General features: G+C 35.8%; 1 protein-coding gene across 4 annotated transcripts in view; it reads left to right on the top strand.

Annotated features, from left to right (window-relative positions):
• Positions 1-20,919, top strand: part of NELL2 (neural EGFL like 2) — a 378,038-nt gene that overhangs the window by 181,878 nt on the left and 175,241 nt on the right. For all 4 annotated transcript variants that reach the window (XM_041736868.1, XM_041736866.1, XM_041736865.1 and 1 more), the window contains 2 exons: positions 9,059-9,150; positions 13,081-13,183. In XM_041736868.1, coding sequence (XP_041592802.1) covers positions 9,059-9,150; positions 13,081-13,183 — 195 coding nt within the window. The remainder of the gene's footprint in view (positions 1-9,058; positions 9,151-13,080; positions 13,184-20,919) is intronic.

Below are 20,919 nucleotides of genomic sequence, written 5' to 3'. Positions count from 1 at the left end.
GCTTCTCCCTCTGCCTGTGTGTCTGCCTCTCTCCTCTCTGTGTATTCTCATGAATAAATAAATAAAAATCTTTAAAAAAATACTTAAAAAAAAAACAGTGGTAAGCTCAAACTGCTAAAAAATATACTCTTGAATTGGGTGTCAGTAAGACAACTTAAAATGTTAAGGAATAGTATTAGAATGATCCCTCTTTTATTGCTTGGCAAGTTTCTACCTTAGCTCTCTTTAAAAAATTAGAAATTATAGGCAACACTATGTTTTATTTATGTAGCCAAGTATGCAATGAAGTACAATCAACGAATCCGTAGTATAGAAAAGTGTTGTACTTCAAAACCTTGTTGAATAGTGTGGATTTGTATTTTAAATTAAAATGTTTTTTTTAAAAAAAGATTTTATTTAAGAGAGAGAATGAATGAGAGAGAGTACAAATTGGGGAAGGGAGAAAGAGAAGCAGACTCCTCCCTGAGCTTGGAACCCAAAGCGGGCTCCATCCTAGGACTCTGGGATTGTGACCTGAGCTGAAGGCAGGTGCTTAACCAACTGAGCCACCCAGGTGTCCCGAAGCTAAAATGTTTAAAGTACATATTTATTGTTGTCTACGATTTCTCACTTTAACTGATTTTTTTTAAATGGGCCAAATAACTATCCAAATAACACAGATTAAAGAGGCTTCTACTGAATATCTATGTGACTGTCCATTTAAATGCTAATTGTACTTTTCTCTTTCCCAGTTCTTTTTTCTCTGCATAGCAAAATAGTTTTCAAGCTTAGCTGTGCCTGGACAGCTTTAAAAAAAAATAGAGACCCAGATCCTACACTTATAGATTCTTTTTAATTATCTGATGTGCAGTTGGGGCACTTCAAGTGATTTTAATATGCATCCACAGTTGAGAACTGTTGGCCTAGCAGGTTGGGAGCAAATAAATTGGTTATAAAATCAATTCATAATAAATCAGTTCCAGCTTATATAGCTATCCTGAGTCGATGCCAATTAGGATCCAGGTACTAAGTATATCGTTATGAGTATTATTCTGTTTTATTCTCTGAATATATTATGAGTACTCTTCCTCCAACTTAGATCATATTAAAGCATTTCAGTCCTCATTTTCAGATGCGCCTCTTCTGTGCAGCATTTCCAGTTCCGCTCTTATAAGACATTGTTCTTCCTTTCCATTCCTGTACCACCTGTGACGTGTATGTCACCACCTGTGACTTGTGCACTGTGTAGTTACTTGTGCACATGGTTATCTGTTTTCCATGCTGGGCTGACTGTTCCTTGGAGGCAGGAAGGCACCTGCTTGGTATAGTGCGGGTCAGACAATAGGTTATCCTAAATGCTCCCCTTTTCCTCTGGGTGTTGCCACTCTTTGTGCAAAACTCTTTGTGAAATAATTTTGTTTCTCTTGTTTAATCTTTCATTGCTTTTTGCTTTCCTCTCTCCCAGTTCCATCTCAAGGATACTTTTAAATGTTGCTGTCCCCTGCTCCCTCCTCTCTCCTCAGTGTACTGTCCCTTCTGTAGGTCTGGCTCCCTTTGACCTTGAGCTTCTTCTACTCCTGTGGCTTATATTCTTTGTATTATGGAAGAAGTGAGTTATTAATAAATCTCTCCGAAAACTGCATTTGAAATATGGCCTCATAAGGGCAGTACCTTCCCCCAACACTTTCTTTCCCTCTTTGTGTTGTGTGTACACAGTTGAAACTGCACACTCACTGTTTCAGGGTCTTGTCATCTCTTAATTGAGCACAGATGTGTGGTTTATAATGAAAAGGGTCCTGCTTTGTAATGCACAAAGCATTTTATGTTCAGTGTCCCCACACAGTAGTATCGAAACAACGTGTATCTAAAAGGTGCCAGTCATTTGGAAAAATGTTTTCCAAAGGTTAAACCAAAGATTAGGTGTTCAAGTGTTGACGGAGTTCTCTGGATTTTTAGTGGTAAGAAAAGATATACAGAAGGACTGTCAGATGAATTCTAGTCCTGGCTTTGAAAATGACAATGTGTGAACTTTCCTTATTATAGTTTACATTATGTTTTCGTTGTAAAGTGATAAACCTGTTGCCTCATGTGTATTCATGCTGTCATTTTAATAGTATACATGTATATTTTTCTCTAAATCTTTACTTCCACTCATTAAATTTACTTTTCTCATCCCCAGAAGACTAAATGAATTGATCACATTGTCTTTTTTAAAGACTCCACTGTATATAAGCCAGGATCAAGAATAAGGCCAAGTGGTAGAAAAGTAGCTAAATCAAATGAATTTCAGGATATATCTTACTTGCCATATAAATTGGTAAAATCATATTAGGGGAAAAAATACTGACTCCTTCCTTCCAGCTATACACTTGGCCTTTTTCTGTTATCTTCTAAATATCCATTTCCTGTTTTCCCAGGTTATAACCCTGTAACCCAAAGACTGATTTGGACAGGGTGTTAGAGTTTTTGCTTTTGTTCTATTCTGATAGTTATTTTTATCCTTCTTTGCTTCCTAACCCCTCACTACTGCTAGATTTATGGTGTTTCAGGGCCGTTCTCTTTTTTGGAAGAATAGGCTACTGACCTAAATTAAGGCCCCCTAAGAGAAGCACTCTTTGGTCCTTTAGAAGCCCAAGGACATGATATATATAAAGTGGGACGGGAGGGTTGCACATCCACGCTCATGATCTCATTTCCTAAACTCTAATATTAGCTTTGCAAACAACTAAATTCCCAAACAATTAATGAGATTTAGTTAAAGGAAGGGATCATGTATAATTAATGAATTTGTGAATTATTTAAACACTCTGAAATTCTGGTCATTTTAAATAGCATTGGCTCATAAAAATTGGCTTTATGTAGAGGAAGGAGAAAATTTTGTCATCAAATTGTCCAAGATGACAAGGTAATACATGTTACCTTGTATTATTCATGTTAATAAGTTATTGCTATAACAAGAGCTGACTATTTTTCCTGTTATTCCTGCTATTAGTTGGTAGGCAAACTTGCTCCCATTTCAGGTGCTTCAGCTCTTCTGCAGTGAAAAGTAAGCTGCCATTTTACAAAAAGGGCAAAATATTTCTGTGAGACTTGATTTATAGAATCTTTATAAGAAAGAGGCAAAATCAAAGGATAAAAACAAATGTAAAGGAAAATGTGAAGATCAAAGAGGTCCGATTCACTTGTTTTCAGGCTTTTCATCAAACAGGAAGCTGGAAGAGAACTTACCAAAAAATTCAACAAACCTTTAAAGTTTATTATGCATGGCCAGTGCTGGGTGCTGAATAAGATCCAAAGACAAATAAGACACTGTCCCTGTCCTCATGTGGGAAAGATTTAAAAAGTGTATAACTAGAAGAGAAAAGGAAAAATGTGCTTCGTGCTTTAATAGAGATGTAAGCATTGAAGAAGAGGGAAAAATTAATTTTAGCAGTTAGTGCTCGAGACTTTTATTATGACCATATTGTTAAGAACTGACTCCAAGTCCAGATTACTAAAAAACACTGGGGGCTAGAAAAATGCAGCATGGCTGATTAGAGTCTTTTAAGAATACCAAAACACTTTCAGATTTTGTTTTTGCTTGATTCCACAGAATCCTAGCCTGCTCTTGACTACATTTATTGTACATTCTTTTTAAATAGCTATAATAAAAATATAAATATACATAATTACAGTTAATGAGATATTTTCTCATCCAACAGCTTTGATTTGTAGATCACTAACAAATTACTATCATGTTGGACCAGAATGTAATAACTGCCATTGTACATGGGATGTTTAAGAGCCCTCCCGGAGGAAATCAAGATTTCAAAGAAGACTGCCTAAAAACCACTACTATCTCCAACTCTGCCCTTAATGGATAGCTTAAACAATCTTAAGATCACTGATACCTGGCATTTTCAAAGAGAACTTTAAAGAAATCGTAAATCTCTTTTCTCACCTATGTGGATTTTATTGGTTTTCTTCTTGGTATCTATAATGTTTAATTTGTTTTGCATCATTTTTAAAGGTGTCAATTCCAATGGGAAGTTTAAAGTGGATGCCTATATTTCAATCAAGTAATAAAAAGGAAAAGCTAAATGTAGTGAGCAAGGAAATGTTTAGAAGGGAAATATGATATATCCTTTCATTTCTTAAATTCTCAAATATTTTTAGGTAGATTTGGATGATTCTTTCTACAAAGGTTTGCAGGAGCTGATAAATCTCATTAGAGGGATCTGCATTTTCTATCGCTCTTAATGACCAGTAATTGAGATTTTAATGTGTAAATTAGGACCTTTAGAATTTTATTGGCTTCTTTCACTTCTCAATCTGTGCTATTATCTACTTTTTCACTTTTTTGTAACTAATGACTTTCAGATTTGCATCTAACCAGTTCTTGTCTTCCTGTTTCTTGTTAATTGTTAAAATAGGAGGGGGGCGAAATGAAGTGAAAATAACTCACATTAATTGTTTTTGCAAGTTCTCTCGTAATTACGGTGCTAGTGATTAGGTAATTTACCATAGCCTTGGTAAAACATATATACCATTTGTTAAATCATCCTATTGAATTACCCCGAGTTCTAATTAATGTCCCCACCTATGGCTGAATAGGCTGTGTATGGGACAGTTCTGGGTGACATAATTCACAGAAACCATGATGTAAATCATATCCCCTTGGAATTATGCAAACAGCAGCATATACTAGAGTCATAGTCAATGTGCATTTGAAATTGGTTAATATGAGTAACTTAAAGTAATTGTGGTGTACTCATAGGGTCCTAGCTTCTTAGTCTGCAATGTAAGAAGCCTATGTGAATGAATTAATATCCATCTTCCTCCAAACTCTCTTAAAAATATCCATGTAATATACTTAGTAAGCACTTTGCAGAGATACTTGAAAATGTAACCTTAAAAAAAAAAAAAAGAAAATGTAACCTTGTTGATATAATTCTTCTTTAAGCTGGTAAATAATTCGGGTCATAAGAATCTAGAGTTATGTCACAAGAAACTTAATTCTGCGTGCAAACACACATGCGTGCAAACATGCCCCCCCCAAAAAAAGCTAGGAAAGAATGAAGCCTCTAGCTATGAATATGTGAATGCAATTGAAATAAAGAAGAAATCAATATAGCAAAATGATTATTCCTTTGTTGTCTTGTGGAGGGAGTGATTTCTTTTACTCTATACTATATTGGGGAAGAGTAAGCAGGCAGATACATTTCAGTTAGGGAATCCTAGAGATTTTTTTTTTTTTTTTTTTTTTTTAGTATTGTGGTAGAAACAGGGACTCCTAACTCTGGGAAGCGAACTGGGGGTGGTAGAAGGGGAGGAGGGTGGGTGTTGGAGGGGAATGGGTGACGGGCACTGAGGCGGACACTTGAAGGGATGAGCACTGGGTGTTTTTCTGTATGTTGGTAAATTGAACACCAATAAAAATTAATTTAAAAAAATAAAAATTAAAAAAAAAAAAAGAAACAGGGATTATTGTCTGAGATTTTGTCCCTAATACTTGCAGGGACTGGCCTTGGTTAAAGTCTGGGCGCAGGCTTCTTCTGCTGCCCGCCTCTGATCTGATTGATTTTCTCCAGAGCTTAGTTCCTTCATCTGGCCTTCTGCTTGTGTATGGACCCTGTTTTGACCAGTTACCTCATTTTTCCTTCAAGTGGATCTGCATTTTTAAAATGTGTCTGTTTTTCCTTTTCAAATTTATTTGCTCTCTGCTCCACTCTCTCATGCTTTTCTAAGCAACCTATCCTTGTAAACTCTTCATGGCTTAAAGTGAATTAATATGATAGCCACCTGAGCTGGACACTGGTTATTCCTGGGCACCCCTCTATCCCACTTCCATTCCCTCTCCTTCCCTGCCCTACTCTGTGCCCCAGGGGCCTGCTGCCTCTCCCTGGTCTCCTTGCCAACCAGCTTTGGATAGGCTTTGCCAATGGGAGGCACTGGCAGGAAATTAGAAGGCAGGAAGAGAGAGAGTTGGCCACGTTTCTTCCCTGTTCCTTCTCTGTGCTAGGCTGCGTTTCTGGCAGTAGCTGTGTCTCTCCTGGTTATGGTTCCCTCTAGGCACTGCTTCCCCATAACTCAGACTCATGCTGGGCACCAGTAAAACCATTTCCTGTCCCTGCTCTTCAGCCCTAGGGTGACGATGACTTCCCACCATTGCCAGAGTCCCCTACCTGCCCATTCCTTTTCTTTTGTCTCCTTGCAGAAGTTCATCCCTCAGTCTCCTGTGTTTACATATGTCTTATGACTTTCTCAATTACAGGACTTCATTTTGGCTTTTACTGTAGTTACTTGTGGATGAATCTGTCTGCCCTGCTGCATAGTGAGGGCATGCATCATGTCTCATTCCTCTCTGAATTGTAGTTACCTAGCAGACTACCTGGCACATAATAGGAGCTCAGAGTACATTACCTATTAAGTGTATTAATAAATTAATGTGACTTTTATTCTTTCAACTTACTCCTAAGTTCCTAATGGTATTTTCAGGATTCCTCGTAGTATTTTTAGGAATGATTCTAGAGTTTTTAAGTTTCTTAACAGTTTTCCACTAAAGAGCCTAGGGAAGGCGTACCCTAGTGGCCTTCCTAGGTACTAGGTATAGACCTCAGAATTATGGAAACCGCAGCAACTGATCAATAAAGAAACAAGGCAAAAATCACTCATGCTGGGTTCTCCCTCAGCCAGGCTCATCCTGTTTGCACTCATTGCCTGAAAGGAAATGAAGCAATTGTGATCTCATTCGTTTTTGTGCCTTCTCCTTCTGCCAAGCTCCATTTGGTGCCCTATTGTCCTACAAGTTGCCTATTTGAGACTTTTGAATTAAGAGTTTAGAACAGAAGCTCCATCTGTTCTGCCTGAATATTAAATTATCATAAGACTTTGTATAAGGAGAACTTACCCTTGTGTTTTTTTACAGTTTCCTTTCCCTTCTGTTCTAAGACTTGAAATATCAGTTTTTTCCAACATACCCTTGGACTTGAATAGGCCAAAGTTTATCAAGTCATATAATAAAATAGGCTTAGAAACCTTTGAATGGCAAGTGCTGAATAGAAGTAAGAAGGTTTTATTTATTCTCATTACCCTTTAAGTGTGGCACTCATTAAGTATCATTGAACACACAATATGTCAGAACTTGGTATTTTGAAGTTACTAGATCTTATAAGTGAAGTTTATGTAAAAATTCCCCATTGGACAGATATATTTTATAATCAATCAGATTCTTTAAGTAAACGCACATGCTGTTTTAATTTATGACAGGTAGTATGCAACTGACACATCTGCAGTTTCATTTTGAATATTAAAAAGTGCGCAAGCTTTACCCAGCTTTTAAGTAATATAATTTATGCAAGTTAGTTGTATCCTTCCCTAGCAAGGTCCAAAAATTTAAAGTCATTTCACCGGTGATATATATTATGTAGTGAAATTTGTTAATAAAAGCTGAGTAAAGAGATCAGTTGAAGGAAGGCATTTTAATAACATGCATGCTTTCTTTACATTATTTAACCTGTTAAATCTGTTTTTAATCTGTTAATTTTGCAGTGAAGATATAAGTGGGTTTACATTTTAAATATGAATATTTGTATAAACAGTATATATATTTAACATTAATAAAAATATATCTACTATCTTTGATACCAATTATTATAGGCAACTTGGTACCTTTTTTTTAGTAACGATGCAAAAATAGGATTTATGAAAACAAAGTACTGAGATAGCTTACTACTTTTGAAGGTTATGGGAATATGTGAATTCTGAAGAAGTTTCTGGAAAAACTTTCTTCAAATTCACACAAAGGAATTAAAAGAAAAATGTACATATCCATTTTGTACAGTCGGTATGGTTACAATTAAAAATTGGACTTAGTAATGAACAGGGCTACAGACTGCTTGAGTCTTCGCTTATCAGATAATCACTTCCACTGGTCTTTTTCTAGATGCTATGGAGCTCCAAAGCATCCACAATATTGAGAGCCTTTTCAAAAACAAAGCAAAACAATACAAAGTTGCAGAAACAAAAATTAGCTCAGAGTCTTAAAAAGGGTCCAAGCCAGAGTGGCCTTCTGAAGGTTAAGTTTCATTAGCTGAGGGTAGCTGTCTCTGGTTAGGTGATGAGTTAGCATGGGGAGTGTGACATTTCAAAACTAGCAATTTCTGTTAGCAAAATGTTTATGTGAATTAAAAATACTGTGAAAGTCTCAAAAAATTATTTGATAATTTCTATGTATCTTCGCTAATTAAAAATGTTTTTCTATCGAATCTGAAGTTCTCTTTTAAAATTATTGAATTTGTGATGCAAACAGAGCAGGCCCAGATTAAGATTTTTCAACACCCTACCTAAGCAAGGTGCCCTAATCCATATGTATTTACAAATTAAATAGTGCTAACTCATAAAACATACAATGTTCATGTATGTGTTGAAGTTCTTTTAAATTTTGTTTTTAAAATTCTTAATGGTAAAAAAAATAAAATAAAATAAATAAAATAAAATTCTTAATGGTATATAAAGAAATTCACTTTTTTTTTCATATTCGTGTTGCCCTGATCCAAAGCTGCTCCAGGCACCTGCTTAATATGCCTAAAATGCAACACCATTGAGGAGGCAAGTAATTTGAAAGTCTGCTCATTGGCACCCTTTTTTTTTTTTAATTTTTTTATTTATTTATGATAGTCACACAGAGAGAGAGAGAGAGAGAGAGAGAGAGAGGCAGAGACATAGGCAGAGGGAGAAGCAGGCTCCATGCACCGGGAGCCTGACGTGGGATTTGATCCCGGGTCTCCAGGATCATGCCCTGGGCCAAAGGCAGGCATCAAACCACTGCGCCACCCAGGGATCCCTGGCACCCTTTTTATAGAGTTTTCTTCTGACTCGTCACTGTCCTTATCCTTTTTGTACCTTATTTTGCTCTCTGAGTTTAATGGGCATAATAGCTGGATCCTATATGTGCATTATGTTAGATCGAATTAGGTTTATGTTTGCTCAGTCTCTTTGAAAAGACTTAAGACCATGTGAAATATAATCTGAACACCTCTCAACTCTTTTTCCTAAATAAAAGTTAAAAATAAATACCTATGTATTTTTTATTCCAAAGCAATATGCCAATTTCAAGGACGGACCTACTTTGAAGGAGAAAGAAGTACGGTTTATTCCTCTTCTGGAGTATGTGTTCTGTATGAGTGCAAGGTAAGGAGACTCTTCGTGGGTCTTTCAACATCTTTACTATGTAAACAGTAAATATTTCTTTAAAATCTCACCCTTGTAATACCTTGAAAACGTTTAAGGCAAAGAAAAAATTTAGAATATTAATTATAATTTGAATAGAAATTCCCATTATTTTTTCAAATATGTAAATTCATGGCTGTAAAATAATTTTCCCAATAAACAAAAAAAATGTTTTGTCTAGCTAAAGTTTTATGAAGTGGTCTTATTTTTCCAAATTCAGACTAGCTCCCTTGAAGAAAATGTAGACAAAGTTAGACTCAGCCTGTTGTCACTTATGGTTTTTGACCTGTGTGACAAATATCACTCAGTTCAGTGGAAAACCTTAAAAATTTCCTAATAAAAATTAGCTATTGGATGGAGATGAGACTGATACTGTTATTAATCCTTTCGGTAAGAATATTTTAAATGATTTGAAGGGGAATTCTTTATAAATTTACTGCCATGCTCTCCTCAAGTATGCTTCTGAAACAAATGTGAGTGCTTTTATCTCTGCTGCTTGACCTACTAATTGAAAAAATGTTTCATGAAACTTTTCATTTTTACCTTTTGTAAACTATAACCTTGTATTTCTTGACCATAATGTTATATTGCGAACCATTTTCTATCTGAGGGAAACTCTGCATATAAAGTTTCTGCTTTAGAGTTGTCTTTACATTTGATCCTTAATTTTTTTTTCTTTAAATGCCTTCTCTTTAAGTGGTTTTTGGGGGATGATGTAGTATGCCTAGATTATGTAGAAAATGAAGGTTCTGCTGGCACCACCAATAAACTATGAGCATTTATATGATTATTCAGTGTTAGGGAAAGGAAAATCCTGAGAATTTTGCCACAACAAATCAAAAGAAGCCAGCTATACACATCATGCATCTTAGGTTGGGAGTCCTTTGGGATAAGCGAGGAGGAAATGTAGAAGAGGCAAGAATGTGATAGATTTGATTTCTAGAATATGAGAGGTCTGAGTTCTTTGTGTCCATCATAAAGTATTCTAGCTTCTTCTTTTGGCTTTATGTCAGCCTTCCTATAGTGCAGGTTACCATCTTAAAGACAAGGGAGCTAAAGTATAGAAACATTAACATGAATTCCTGAACCTGCATTTCAAGATGGATTGTCCCCTGGCATCACCTGACACCAACACTGTTTTGAGTGAAGTAGGTCCCACTATAAATGCAAGGATTGAAATTCTTAGAGTGAGATCTAGTAACTCCAAATTAAGAAAAAGGAATCAGAGCAAAGTTACTTCAGGGAAGGTAGAAAACTTTGGTCATCTGGTTTCTAGTTGTAAACTCTAACTTTTCAATATCAGCTCTAACTTTGAAAATCCTGAGGGCTCTTGGAATTTCTTAATGTGTGTATATATGTGTGTCTGTATTATTTTCATCTGACCAGTGTGTCCCATAATACTGATAATTATGGCTTAGAAATTTATTGGAAGAGTTGCCTATTTGATTGTAAGATAACTGTGAAATGATTTCATTTTAAAATGGGTTAGTGAGAAGTCCGTAGATAGACAACTCTGAAAGTGCCTATACTCTGAAAGTAAATATTGAGTTAATGAACAAATGTTACCTTTTGTTTACTCAAACAAAACGCATCATTTCCTTTCCAATGCTGTGCTGTCCAATAGAAACATGTAAGCCACAAACAGTAATTTTCCTGAGCTAATTTTCTATATTTAGCTCCATATATCCAAAATATTATCATTTTAACATGTAATCAATGTAAAATTATTAATGAAATATTACATATTCTGTTGTCACACTAATCCTTCAAAATTTTGTGTATATTTTATGTTTATAGTATTTAAGAGCTCCATGTAGCTAGTGGCTATTGATTGTACAGCATAGTTGCAACGATTATTATCATACGTTTTTGTAGTTCTTGACTAAATTTTTTTAAGATTTATTTATTTATTTGAGAAAGAGAGAGAGCACAGGCATGTGAGCTGGGGCGGAGGGGAGAGGGGCAGAAGAGGAAGAGAGAGAGAATCTTAAGCAGAGTCCATGCTGAGGATGGAGCCCCGTGAGGGCTCTATTCCACCACACTGAGATCATGACCTGAGCTGAAATTAAGAGTAGGACACTCAATTGACTAAATTCTTGCAATTAAGAACTCCCATTGTTTATTTTCCCTTCAGGACCCATAGCTTCTGTATTTATACCTTTACATAATTGACAGCTCTCTCAAGCTTTTATTTTCTGGGCTCTCAACACCAGTCCTTCATTGTTCCTTTATTTTCAGTTTTGTGGCCTTGAAAGTATGTCCTGGGGGTCTCTAACTTTAATAATAACACTGGAAAACACCGTGGTTCTGAAAATAAGATTACCAGAATGGATAGTGTTGTCAAAGGAAAGGAAGACTAACATTTGACTCCATTATGTACATGTCTCCTACCACTCATTTTTTTAAAGTGCGGTTGACATACACTATTATAGTATTTTCAGGTGTATAACATAGTGATGTACCAATTATATGTACATTATGAAGTGCTTACCAGGATAAGTGTAGTCATCTGTCACCATACAGTGTTATTATAATGACTGCATTCCCTATGCTGTATTTTTTACCCTTGTGATTTATTTATTTATTTTATAACTGGAAATTTTACCTCTTACTCTCCTTTACCTATCTTGCCCATACCCTGGCCCCATGCCTTCTGGCATCAACCACTTTGTTTTCTGTATTTATAAGTCTTTTCTGTTTCTGTTTCTTTTGTTCTTTAGATTCCACATGTATGTGAAATTTTATGGTATTTGTCTTTTTCTATCTGACATTTCACCTAGCATTGTACTCCCTAGGTGCATCGGTGTTGTCACAAATGGCAACATGTCATTTCTTTTTTATGGCTAAGTAATATTCCATTGTCTGTTTGTCTATCTCACATCTTTTTCATCTATTCATTTGTCAGTGGAAACTTAGTTCCATTGATTCTTGCTTCCGTATCTTGGCTATTGCAAATAATGCTGTAGCAAGCATCAGGGTGCATATGTCTTTTCGAATTAATGTTTTTGAGGAAAAAATCCAGAAGTGGAATTACAAGGTTGTATGATCCTGCCACTTTCTTGAGGGAAACTCTGCATATAAAGTTTCTGCTTTAGAGTTGTCTTTACATTTGATCCTTAATTTTTTGCAAATAAGCAAATTTTTGAAAGCATCACTTTCAAATCATAATAATCTCTTTTCTATAGATACTCTGGGAAGATGGAAATGTTGAAATGACTACTTCCATAAGAGTAGTACCTAATAGAAATGACACCTAAAATTTTAAGCTTTCGAGCAGTATTAAAATGGAAGCTTAAAAATTCTAATAGTGAATTTTTTACTTCTATCCTGCTGTAGTTAATGACCCTTGTTCTTAAGAGATAGAAGGTTGACAGTATAGAAGCCAACCAAATCCTGTGTTCATTTTCTTTATAGTTTTGGGAAAGAGTCCCAATATTACTTACCAGGATCACCTGTGAGAATCTCTTCATAATAGTCTAGAAAATCTCGAAATGAGAATTTTTAAAAGGCTCAGTTTTTGTTTATTGGTTTTTTCTTTTTCCAAAGTGAGCCTCTGATCTAATTCAAGCTGTATTTGTGCCACAATTGTCATCTGGATATGCAAATGTGTTGTAAAACTAAAAGAATTTTTCAGGATTCCCTTTGTTTGGCAAATTATTTATATAGCTGCAATGTGTTAGGCTCCTATTCTCAGAGCTGCTTGTCCATTTTAAAGGCTTTCCAATTATGATTTAATGTCATTTTGTGAGTGACCCTGTGACCTGTGGAAAAGTTCTTAGGATGAAAATTTTACTCTTGTATAAGAAGAGCCTTCTCAGATGCTGGTTCTAGGAGCTTCTTAGTAAGTACTAATTCAGAAGTTTGAAGCATTTGTTTTCTGTTGTCTAATAGGACCAAACCATGAAGCTGGTTGAAAGTTCAGGCTGTCCCGCTTTGGATTGTCCAGAATCTCATCAGATTACCTTGTCTCATAGCTGTTGCAAAGTTTGTAAAGGTAAGACTTTTTCATAAAGTAAGATTTACGTGCATGAGTCATTGTTGGAGTCTAGTTTAACATGAAATAGAAATTTTGATAACCAAGTTATTTCCAAAGATTAACAGTATTTCCTTAAATGCTTACCTAAATTGGGAGATAGTAGGTAGTCATAGGATATTTATTATAGCTATTGAAAATCAAGATGTTTCTATACATTTTTTCTATGTATCTCAAGATCTGGGTCTTTAAACCTCTCTCTGTGTACTGCTTTTAAGTCAGCATGACATTGCTGAAGAAATTGAAACAACAGTGCTGAGTTATCTTATTGGTTTTCTTTTTTCTTTCTTTCTCTCTTTCTTTTTCCTTTGTTTTTTTTTTTCTGTTTTGCCTTCCATTTCTCTCGTTTGTTTTATAATTGAGTTTGCATAATTTTCATTTTGATTACTTCTGATCCCTCTCTTCTCAATTCCACTCACCTTCACTCAGGCTTCTGTACTCCTGTGAACAGTGAGGCCATCAAAAATACATTGTTCATTCTGTGTTGCTTCTGTGATGATAGGCCTAGGACCAATAAGTAGAAAGGACTTAGAGTTTTAGTTAAATATAAGAAAACAGTGAAATTTGAATTCTTCACAAATACAGTGGGCTGTCTCAGGAGGCAGTGAGTTTCCCATAACTATTGGTTCTAAAACTTAGTATTTTATTATACATTGAAATATAAAGGATTAATTATGTGGGGCTCTTTTTAAGATCCCTACTAATCACAAGACTCTATGCGCCTTTCTGTACATGTCTTCCCCAGTTTATGATGGGGTTATTTCCCTGTAACCCCGTAAGTTGAAAATATCATCATCAAAGATGCATTTAATACATCTAACCTATCTAACATCATTGGTTAGCCTGGCTACCATCAATGTCCTCAGAAGACTTGGAGGCATACCTCATGTTATTCTGCTTCATTTTATTGTGCTTTGTAGATACTGTGTTTTTATAAATTGAAGGTCTGTGGCAATCCTGTGTCAAGCAAGTTCACTGGCTCCATTTTTCTAATAGCATTTGCTCTCTTCATGTCTCTGTCACATTTTGGTAAATCTCACAGTATTTCAAATTTTATCATTATTATTATATTTGCTATGGTGACCTGTGATCAATGATTACAATTTACTGAGAGCTCAGACGATGGCTAGCATTTTTTAGCAAGGCATTTTTAAATTAAGGTATGTACATTTTTTAGACATAATTCTTTTGCATAATTAATAGGCTATAATATAGTACAAACATGACTTTCATATGCACTGGAAAACCAAAAATTTATTTGACTTTTTTATTGCTATTTTTGCTATATTGCAGTGGCCTGGCACTGAACCTGCAATATCTCCGTACATTAGCTTACAGTTGGGCAAAGTCATCTAACACCAAACCTGTTTTATAATAAATTGTTAATCTCTCATGTAATTTATTGAATGCTGTAATGAAAGTGAAAAACAGAATGGGTTGTATGGGTACAGAGTGCTTGTAAGTATATCAATTGTTTACCTTCCTGATCGTGTGGCTGACTGGGAGCTTGGTTCATGGCCCTTGCCCACCCTCATGAGAGAGGATTGTACTATATATCATTAGTCCAGGAAAAGATCAAAATTCAAAATTCCAAAGTACAGTTTTCTAACTGAATGCCTGTCGCTTTTGTTCATTGTAAAGTTGAAAAATTTGAAGTCAAAAAAATCCTAAATCAGGACTGTCTGTCTATTGAAGTTATTTCTGAATCATCTCCTTTGTTAGACTCTGCACGATGGGAGCAAGGCCAGGTCTTTATATTCATCTCTATATTTTTAACACCTCATATGACACCTGAGATGCAGTAGATGCTCATAACCGATATAGTTGGTACTATATAACAAACTGCTCTAAATGAGCTACTAGCACTTGTTTGAATAATGGCTTTTATGAGGCTGCAAAGGAAAGCTTAAATGGAAAAAAAGTAAGAAAAAGAAATTTTATAAAATATATAGCATAGTATTTTCTTTACACCTAGTCTGCTAAAAGTAGACATAAGATTCCCCCCCCTCCCATTTTTAACAGGGTGGTGCAGTTTTGTTGTATTTTTTATTTTTTATTTTTTTTTTAACCATTTCTTCTGTCTATTCAATTAAGAGTTTTAAAATCCCAGTTCTGTGTTGGGGTTCCTCAGTGACTCAGTTAGTTAAGCATCTGCCTTCCGCTTAGGTCATGATCCTAGGGTCCTGGGATAGAGTCCAGCATCAGGCTCCCTGCTCAGTGGAGAGCCTGCTTCTCCCTCTGCCGGCCACTCCCTCTGCTTGTGCTTGCATGTGCATGCTCTCTCTCTGTCAAATAAATAAAATCTTAAAAAAACAATTCCAGTCCTGTGAAAAGTACTCTGGGAATTTCAAAGTGGTTTAAGACTCGATCTGCTCTTTCAGGAGCTTTCAAAGGAAAGGAACTAAGGAACACTACTAAAAAGGATTAAATCAGATAGACAGATGGAAGGCCATCTTAGTTTCCATCTTCACAGTCCCTGAGCTAGTGCCATGTCCAGAGCACGTGTAGAATTTGATATGAATCAAGAAAGCACATTCCATTTATTTGATTTGGGAACTGCCCTCAGTATAACAGCTTAACTCAAATTTCTTTGACCAAAAGTGGGCTAAACCAGTGCTTCTCAAGTTTAAATGTGCATACAGATAACCTAGGGATCTTATTAAATGTAGATCCTAATTCAGTAGATCTGGAATCCAGCCAAACGAACCTGCGTGTCTAATAAGCTCCGTGGTGATGCTGATGCTACTGGTCAGTGGGACTACACTTTGAGTTGTTAGCTATTGTTGCATGACAAAGTGTCCCAAAACTCAGTGTTTTAAAACAACGATTTTATTATATATCGTCATACTATGTGTCAGGAATTTAGGCAGGTGGTTCTTCTGCTCCGTGTGGTAATAAGTGGGGTCACTCAGCTGAACTGAGCTAGAAGGTTCAATGGCCTCACTATATGCTGGCATCTCAGTAGGGATGACAAGAAGACTGAGTATATCTGAAGGTCTCTCCCTCTACACAGAATCTCAGATCTGCTCCCTGTGACTCTATCCATCATGTTGATAATGAGACTTCTTAACTGATGGTTTGGGCCTCGTAAAGACTAGGTCTGGAACTGACACAGCATCATTGCTCCCATATTTCTCTGGTCAGAAGAGTTATAAGCAAGCCCAGATTCAAGAGAGATGGGAGGGAAAGACCCCACCATAATAGAAGTGTCGAAAATGTGTGGCCATCTGTAATCCCCTGGGAGTGTTCAGGAGCTACTTGGAGATTAGAGAGGTGAACACCATAGAAATTAGGCAAGATTGGCTAGGACAAGATTTGAGTAAGTAGCTAAAAAAGGGCCTTTTGGATATCAAAAGAAGCCTTGATCACATCCATTTATTTTTAAAAGAGCCTTGAAATGTTGCAGAAAGTAAGTTAAGAAATGGAAAAGCTAGCTATAAAAGTCATTTAAATTGTTTATAATTTTAAGAATTAATGTGGTTACACAGCACACTCAAATACAGTGATGAAATATACTGTGACCTACCTCCCCTCGGAGATTCTGATATAATTGCTGTAAGATGGAGCCATGGTACCACCATTAAAAAAACAACCAAACAAATGACTTTCAATAAATTCTTTATACAACCAGAATTGAGAACTACAAGTTTAGATAATGCTGGAACTGAAATTGAACAAAGTGGCCCTTCTTGAAACTTTTAGCACCGTTTATAATAAAGACTGCTTTAATTTCTGATTTCAAGTATAGAGAATAAACAAATGAGTTTCCTGGCATTCTCTGATGTTTAAACTAAAAAAAAAAGTCAAGTTCTCAAGGCTGAAATTTTGAGTTAACGCCTACACATAAGTTGTGACAAATGCAATTGTAATATAATCGGCCTCCAGCTTCCAAGCCCTGTCTGCCTAGTGCTAGGGATGCTATGTTCACATCTGATAAAGTAAGTCGTTCAACAGCGGTTATTAAATATTCCCTGAGGGCAGAGCATGAGAGTAAAGTGTTGACCTTTTCACCTGAGGCTCAGTCGGTGCTAGAAAGGAAGCTGTGCACCCTTAAAATAAGGCCCAGAATCTCTAGGCACCAAATCCAATCCAACCAAGACTGTCTTCTGGGTCCTCTGCAGCTGGCTATCTTGTGTCACAGTAGCTCAGAGCTGTGTAGCAGAATGTTCTTTTCACTTTATTCATGTCTGAGAGCCCCTTCAAGGAAGCTTGAAACAAATTACAACATGACAGAGACTCAGTAATACAGTAAGGATTCTGACTTAGAAAATACAGAAATTATATGTAGCACTGCCCATCCCTTCTCCTTACCCCTTGGCAACTCCTTTCTCTGCTTATAACACCAGTAAGTCCTATTCACAGGATACCCCATTTTAATTTACCTTTTACTTCATCTAGTCCTACACCTATAAGTAGTAGTGACATCTGTATGTAGAAGGTTCAGTGGGTATAGATTGTTTTCTCTCAACTTCTGGGTAATCCATAGTTTCCCACAGTATTCTATTATACCTCCATGATTCTTGTTATTTAAGTATTACTAATAACATTATTTAATTTTTTATATCTACTGTTGGTCACTCATCTCTTAAAAATTTAGTTTCATTCCAAATAATGATACCCACAAAATGATGGCATTATTTGTGAGATTCATCTGTTTTTAATACATATCAAATCCATTGCAATTAGTACTTCTTAAAAATGTACATCCATGCACATGAACCATAATTTGGGAAAACTCAGGATTATCCATCATCCTGCAAATAATACCTAAATAAGTTAGTATTCTTTTAGGTGTAGGTAATAAAACACGTAATCCAACTGATGTAGGCAAAAAGTGGAACATAGGGCTCCTGTAAGCACTTTTATACAACTATCAAATCCTGTCCCTTTGCCTAGATGGATCTCAGTTTGCCTCCTCAGAAGTAGCTTTATTTTCAGACTCTGTGTTTTTAGCTAGACCTCTGCCATTCTGATACATCATTATGATATTCAATGATGTGAAAGGTGAAAAGCAAAGGTGGTGAAAGAAAAACTTCACTATCCTCAGGAGTTAAACAAAAGTCCCATAATTGAATTTCAATCATCTTTGTTAGTCTGAACTGGATCATATGCCCAGACCTGAAGAAATTACTGTGTCCAGGCCAGTGGGATGCATTGATCATCCTGTGGGGCAGTAAAGTCTATCTTCCTATAAGTACATGCACTAACAGTAGGAATGAATGGTTCATCTCCCACACAAAGAAGAGGAATAGATACTTATGGGCAAAAACCAACAAATACTCACCTCAAAATTATTTATTCCCTAATCCTGATTATTTTTTTTTCAAGATTTTATTTATTTATGAGAGGGAGAAAAAGAGAGAGAAACACAGTACAAGCAGAGGGAGGAGCAGAGGAAACGGAACAAGCAGACCCCACACTGAGCGTGGAGCCCCATGTGGGGTTTGATCTTATGACCTTGAGATCATGACCTGAGCCAAAATCAAGAGCTGGCTGCTTAACCAACTGAGCCACCCACGCACCCCTTTTTCTCCTGATTATTATGTATAACTTTTATGCATATTGTTTTTATTCATCTTTTGTATCCACCCTTTTCACTTCACCTAGTTGTAGAGATATGCATAGTAATATTTTATGGAAAAATCTATACATAACAAAAGACAGAACTTCATGTAAATTTGAAATTCTTATTAGAGGAATAGAAAACTTGGTATTCTTGCAGTTAAAGTGCAAAGTGGGAAACAAAAGCTAGATTGTATTAGATTAGATCCACCTGTCTATAACAAATACTTGAATTCTCTTCTGTGTAGGTGCCTCCACATATTTGGTTTATGGCTTATTTGTAATACTCTAATTGCTTAAATTATTGACAAGTATTATACTATTATGTTTTTACATGGGTGATCTCATTTGAACTTCACGTTTTGGGAGGTAGATATTATCTTAATTTTACAGGCGAGAAAACTTGAAGGTTTAGAAAGGTTAATTAATTTACACAACTAGTAATTTACACAGCCAGTAAGTAGTAGAGATTGGATATAAATCCAAGTCTTTCAACTTCAAAAGCCAAACACCTATGACTAGAAATGCAAGATTGAAGGTAATAGGCTATCCAACTCATACTCTGAGTTTTTGAAGTTACTACTTATAGATTGGAAATATCCCACTTTAATTGAGTTGGAATTTTCTACTTGTCAATAGTTAGTCTTTTGACACTGGCATTTTGTATCTAAGCAGTAAAACAACAAATAGAGTCAATCAACTTATTTGTTGAGAAAATAAATCAAAATAGCTATCTGACATTGTTTAGAGTAAATTAGAATTTGATTGACAAAATTTTTAGCTTTCAAGTCTCTGGGTTAATTTTAAAAACACATCTGATAAAAACACTCCCTAGCTGAACCTAAAACAGTGAAAGTAGTATCACATCATTATCTCATAGTTGGAAAATTCTTGCAGCAATTAGATACTGCATGGTAAATGTGTCCATGACATTCGATGCTGAGATGAGAGAGAGGTCTGAGCATTATTTAGGCAGAACTGGAAAGGGACCGTAATAGAGGTGGAATGGCATAGACAGTGATTGCATAGATTGGGCAAAGTCTGAAAACAGAGAGAAGAGAAAATCCACCAAAGTGAAAAATGGAAAGTTTTGAAAACTACAAACTTATGAAAGAAAACTAAAAATGCCTCAGAACACTTCCTGGACTTAGTCATGACTCTCTGAAGGTTGTTTAAAACATTGCAGGTGGATACAGAGATTCAGTGCTGTGTTAGAACACAAACTTCTGATTCTGTGTGTATCTTAAGGAATGGACCAGCTTTTATAGTAACTTTGTTGTAGTTTAGAATAAATGGGAAACAATTTTTTTGGAGACTTTTCATATAGGTTGGTGAAGTGCTGAACTATCGGGGTAGAACATGAAGATGACTTTTTACCTGAAATGATTTCTTCTTAGGCATTGTAAAAAGACAATGGAATACGTTTTAGGATATATGGTCTCAATTTAGCTACTTTAAGGAAGAAAGGAAGAAAAGAACTCTAGGAGAAAACATTTTTTTAACTTTTCCTCTTCTTAAGAATGAACTTTTTACTTGTAAATGTTCATCCTTACGTATGAGAATGTAGATTGTGAAGAATCCTGTTAAAGAAAATTTCATTGTCAAGTGATTTAAATGCTGTTACTGACTATATATTGTTCTATCCTTCATATACCCCGTTCTGTCTTATTTTATTTCTAATTCACTAATTCATTTTCTTTTATTCTAAATCACTAATTCATTTTCTTTTTTGTGTGTCCTATTGCATGCCATCACTGTATTTTGAGAGCATCATCCTTCTTAAGGCTTATTAATTTGTACACACAACTTTTTACTATATAAGGCAGTTGTACTTCATGGAGGATATGCTTTAACTCTGGGGTGATATTCAAAATATTCATTATGGGCACCAGCCAATCAAAATGAACACCAACTAGAACACCTGGGAGGCTCAGCAGTTGAACATCTGCCTTTGGCTCAGGGCATGATCCCCGAGTCTTGGGATCAAGTCCAGCATCAGGCTCCCTGCATGGAGCCTGCTTCTCCCTCTACCTGTGTCTCTGCCTCTCTCTCTCTGTCTCTGTGTCTCTCATGAATAAATAAATAAAATCTTAAAATAAAATAAAAATTTAAAAAAGCCAAAACAAAATGGACAC

This window comes from Vulpes lagopus, chromosome 21 (assembly GCF_018345385.1).
Source record: "Vulpes lagopus strain Blue_001 chromosome 21, ASM1834538v1, whole genome shotgun sequence".
NCBI lineage: Eukaryota > Metazoa > Chordata > Mammalia > Carnivora > Canidae > Vulpes > Vulpes lagopus.
This window is presented reverse-complemented; position numbering and strand designations above follow the sequence as displayed.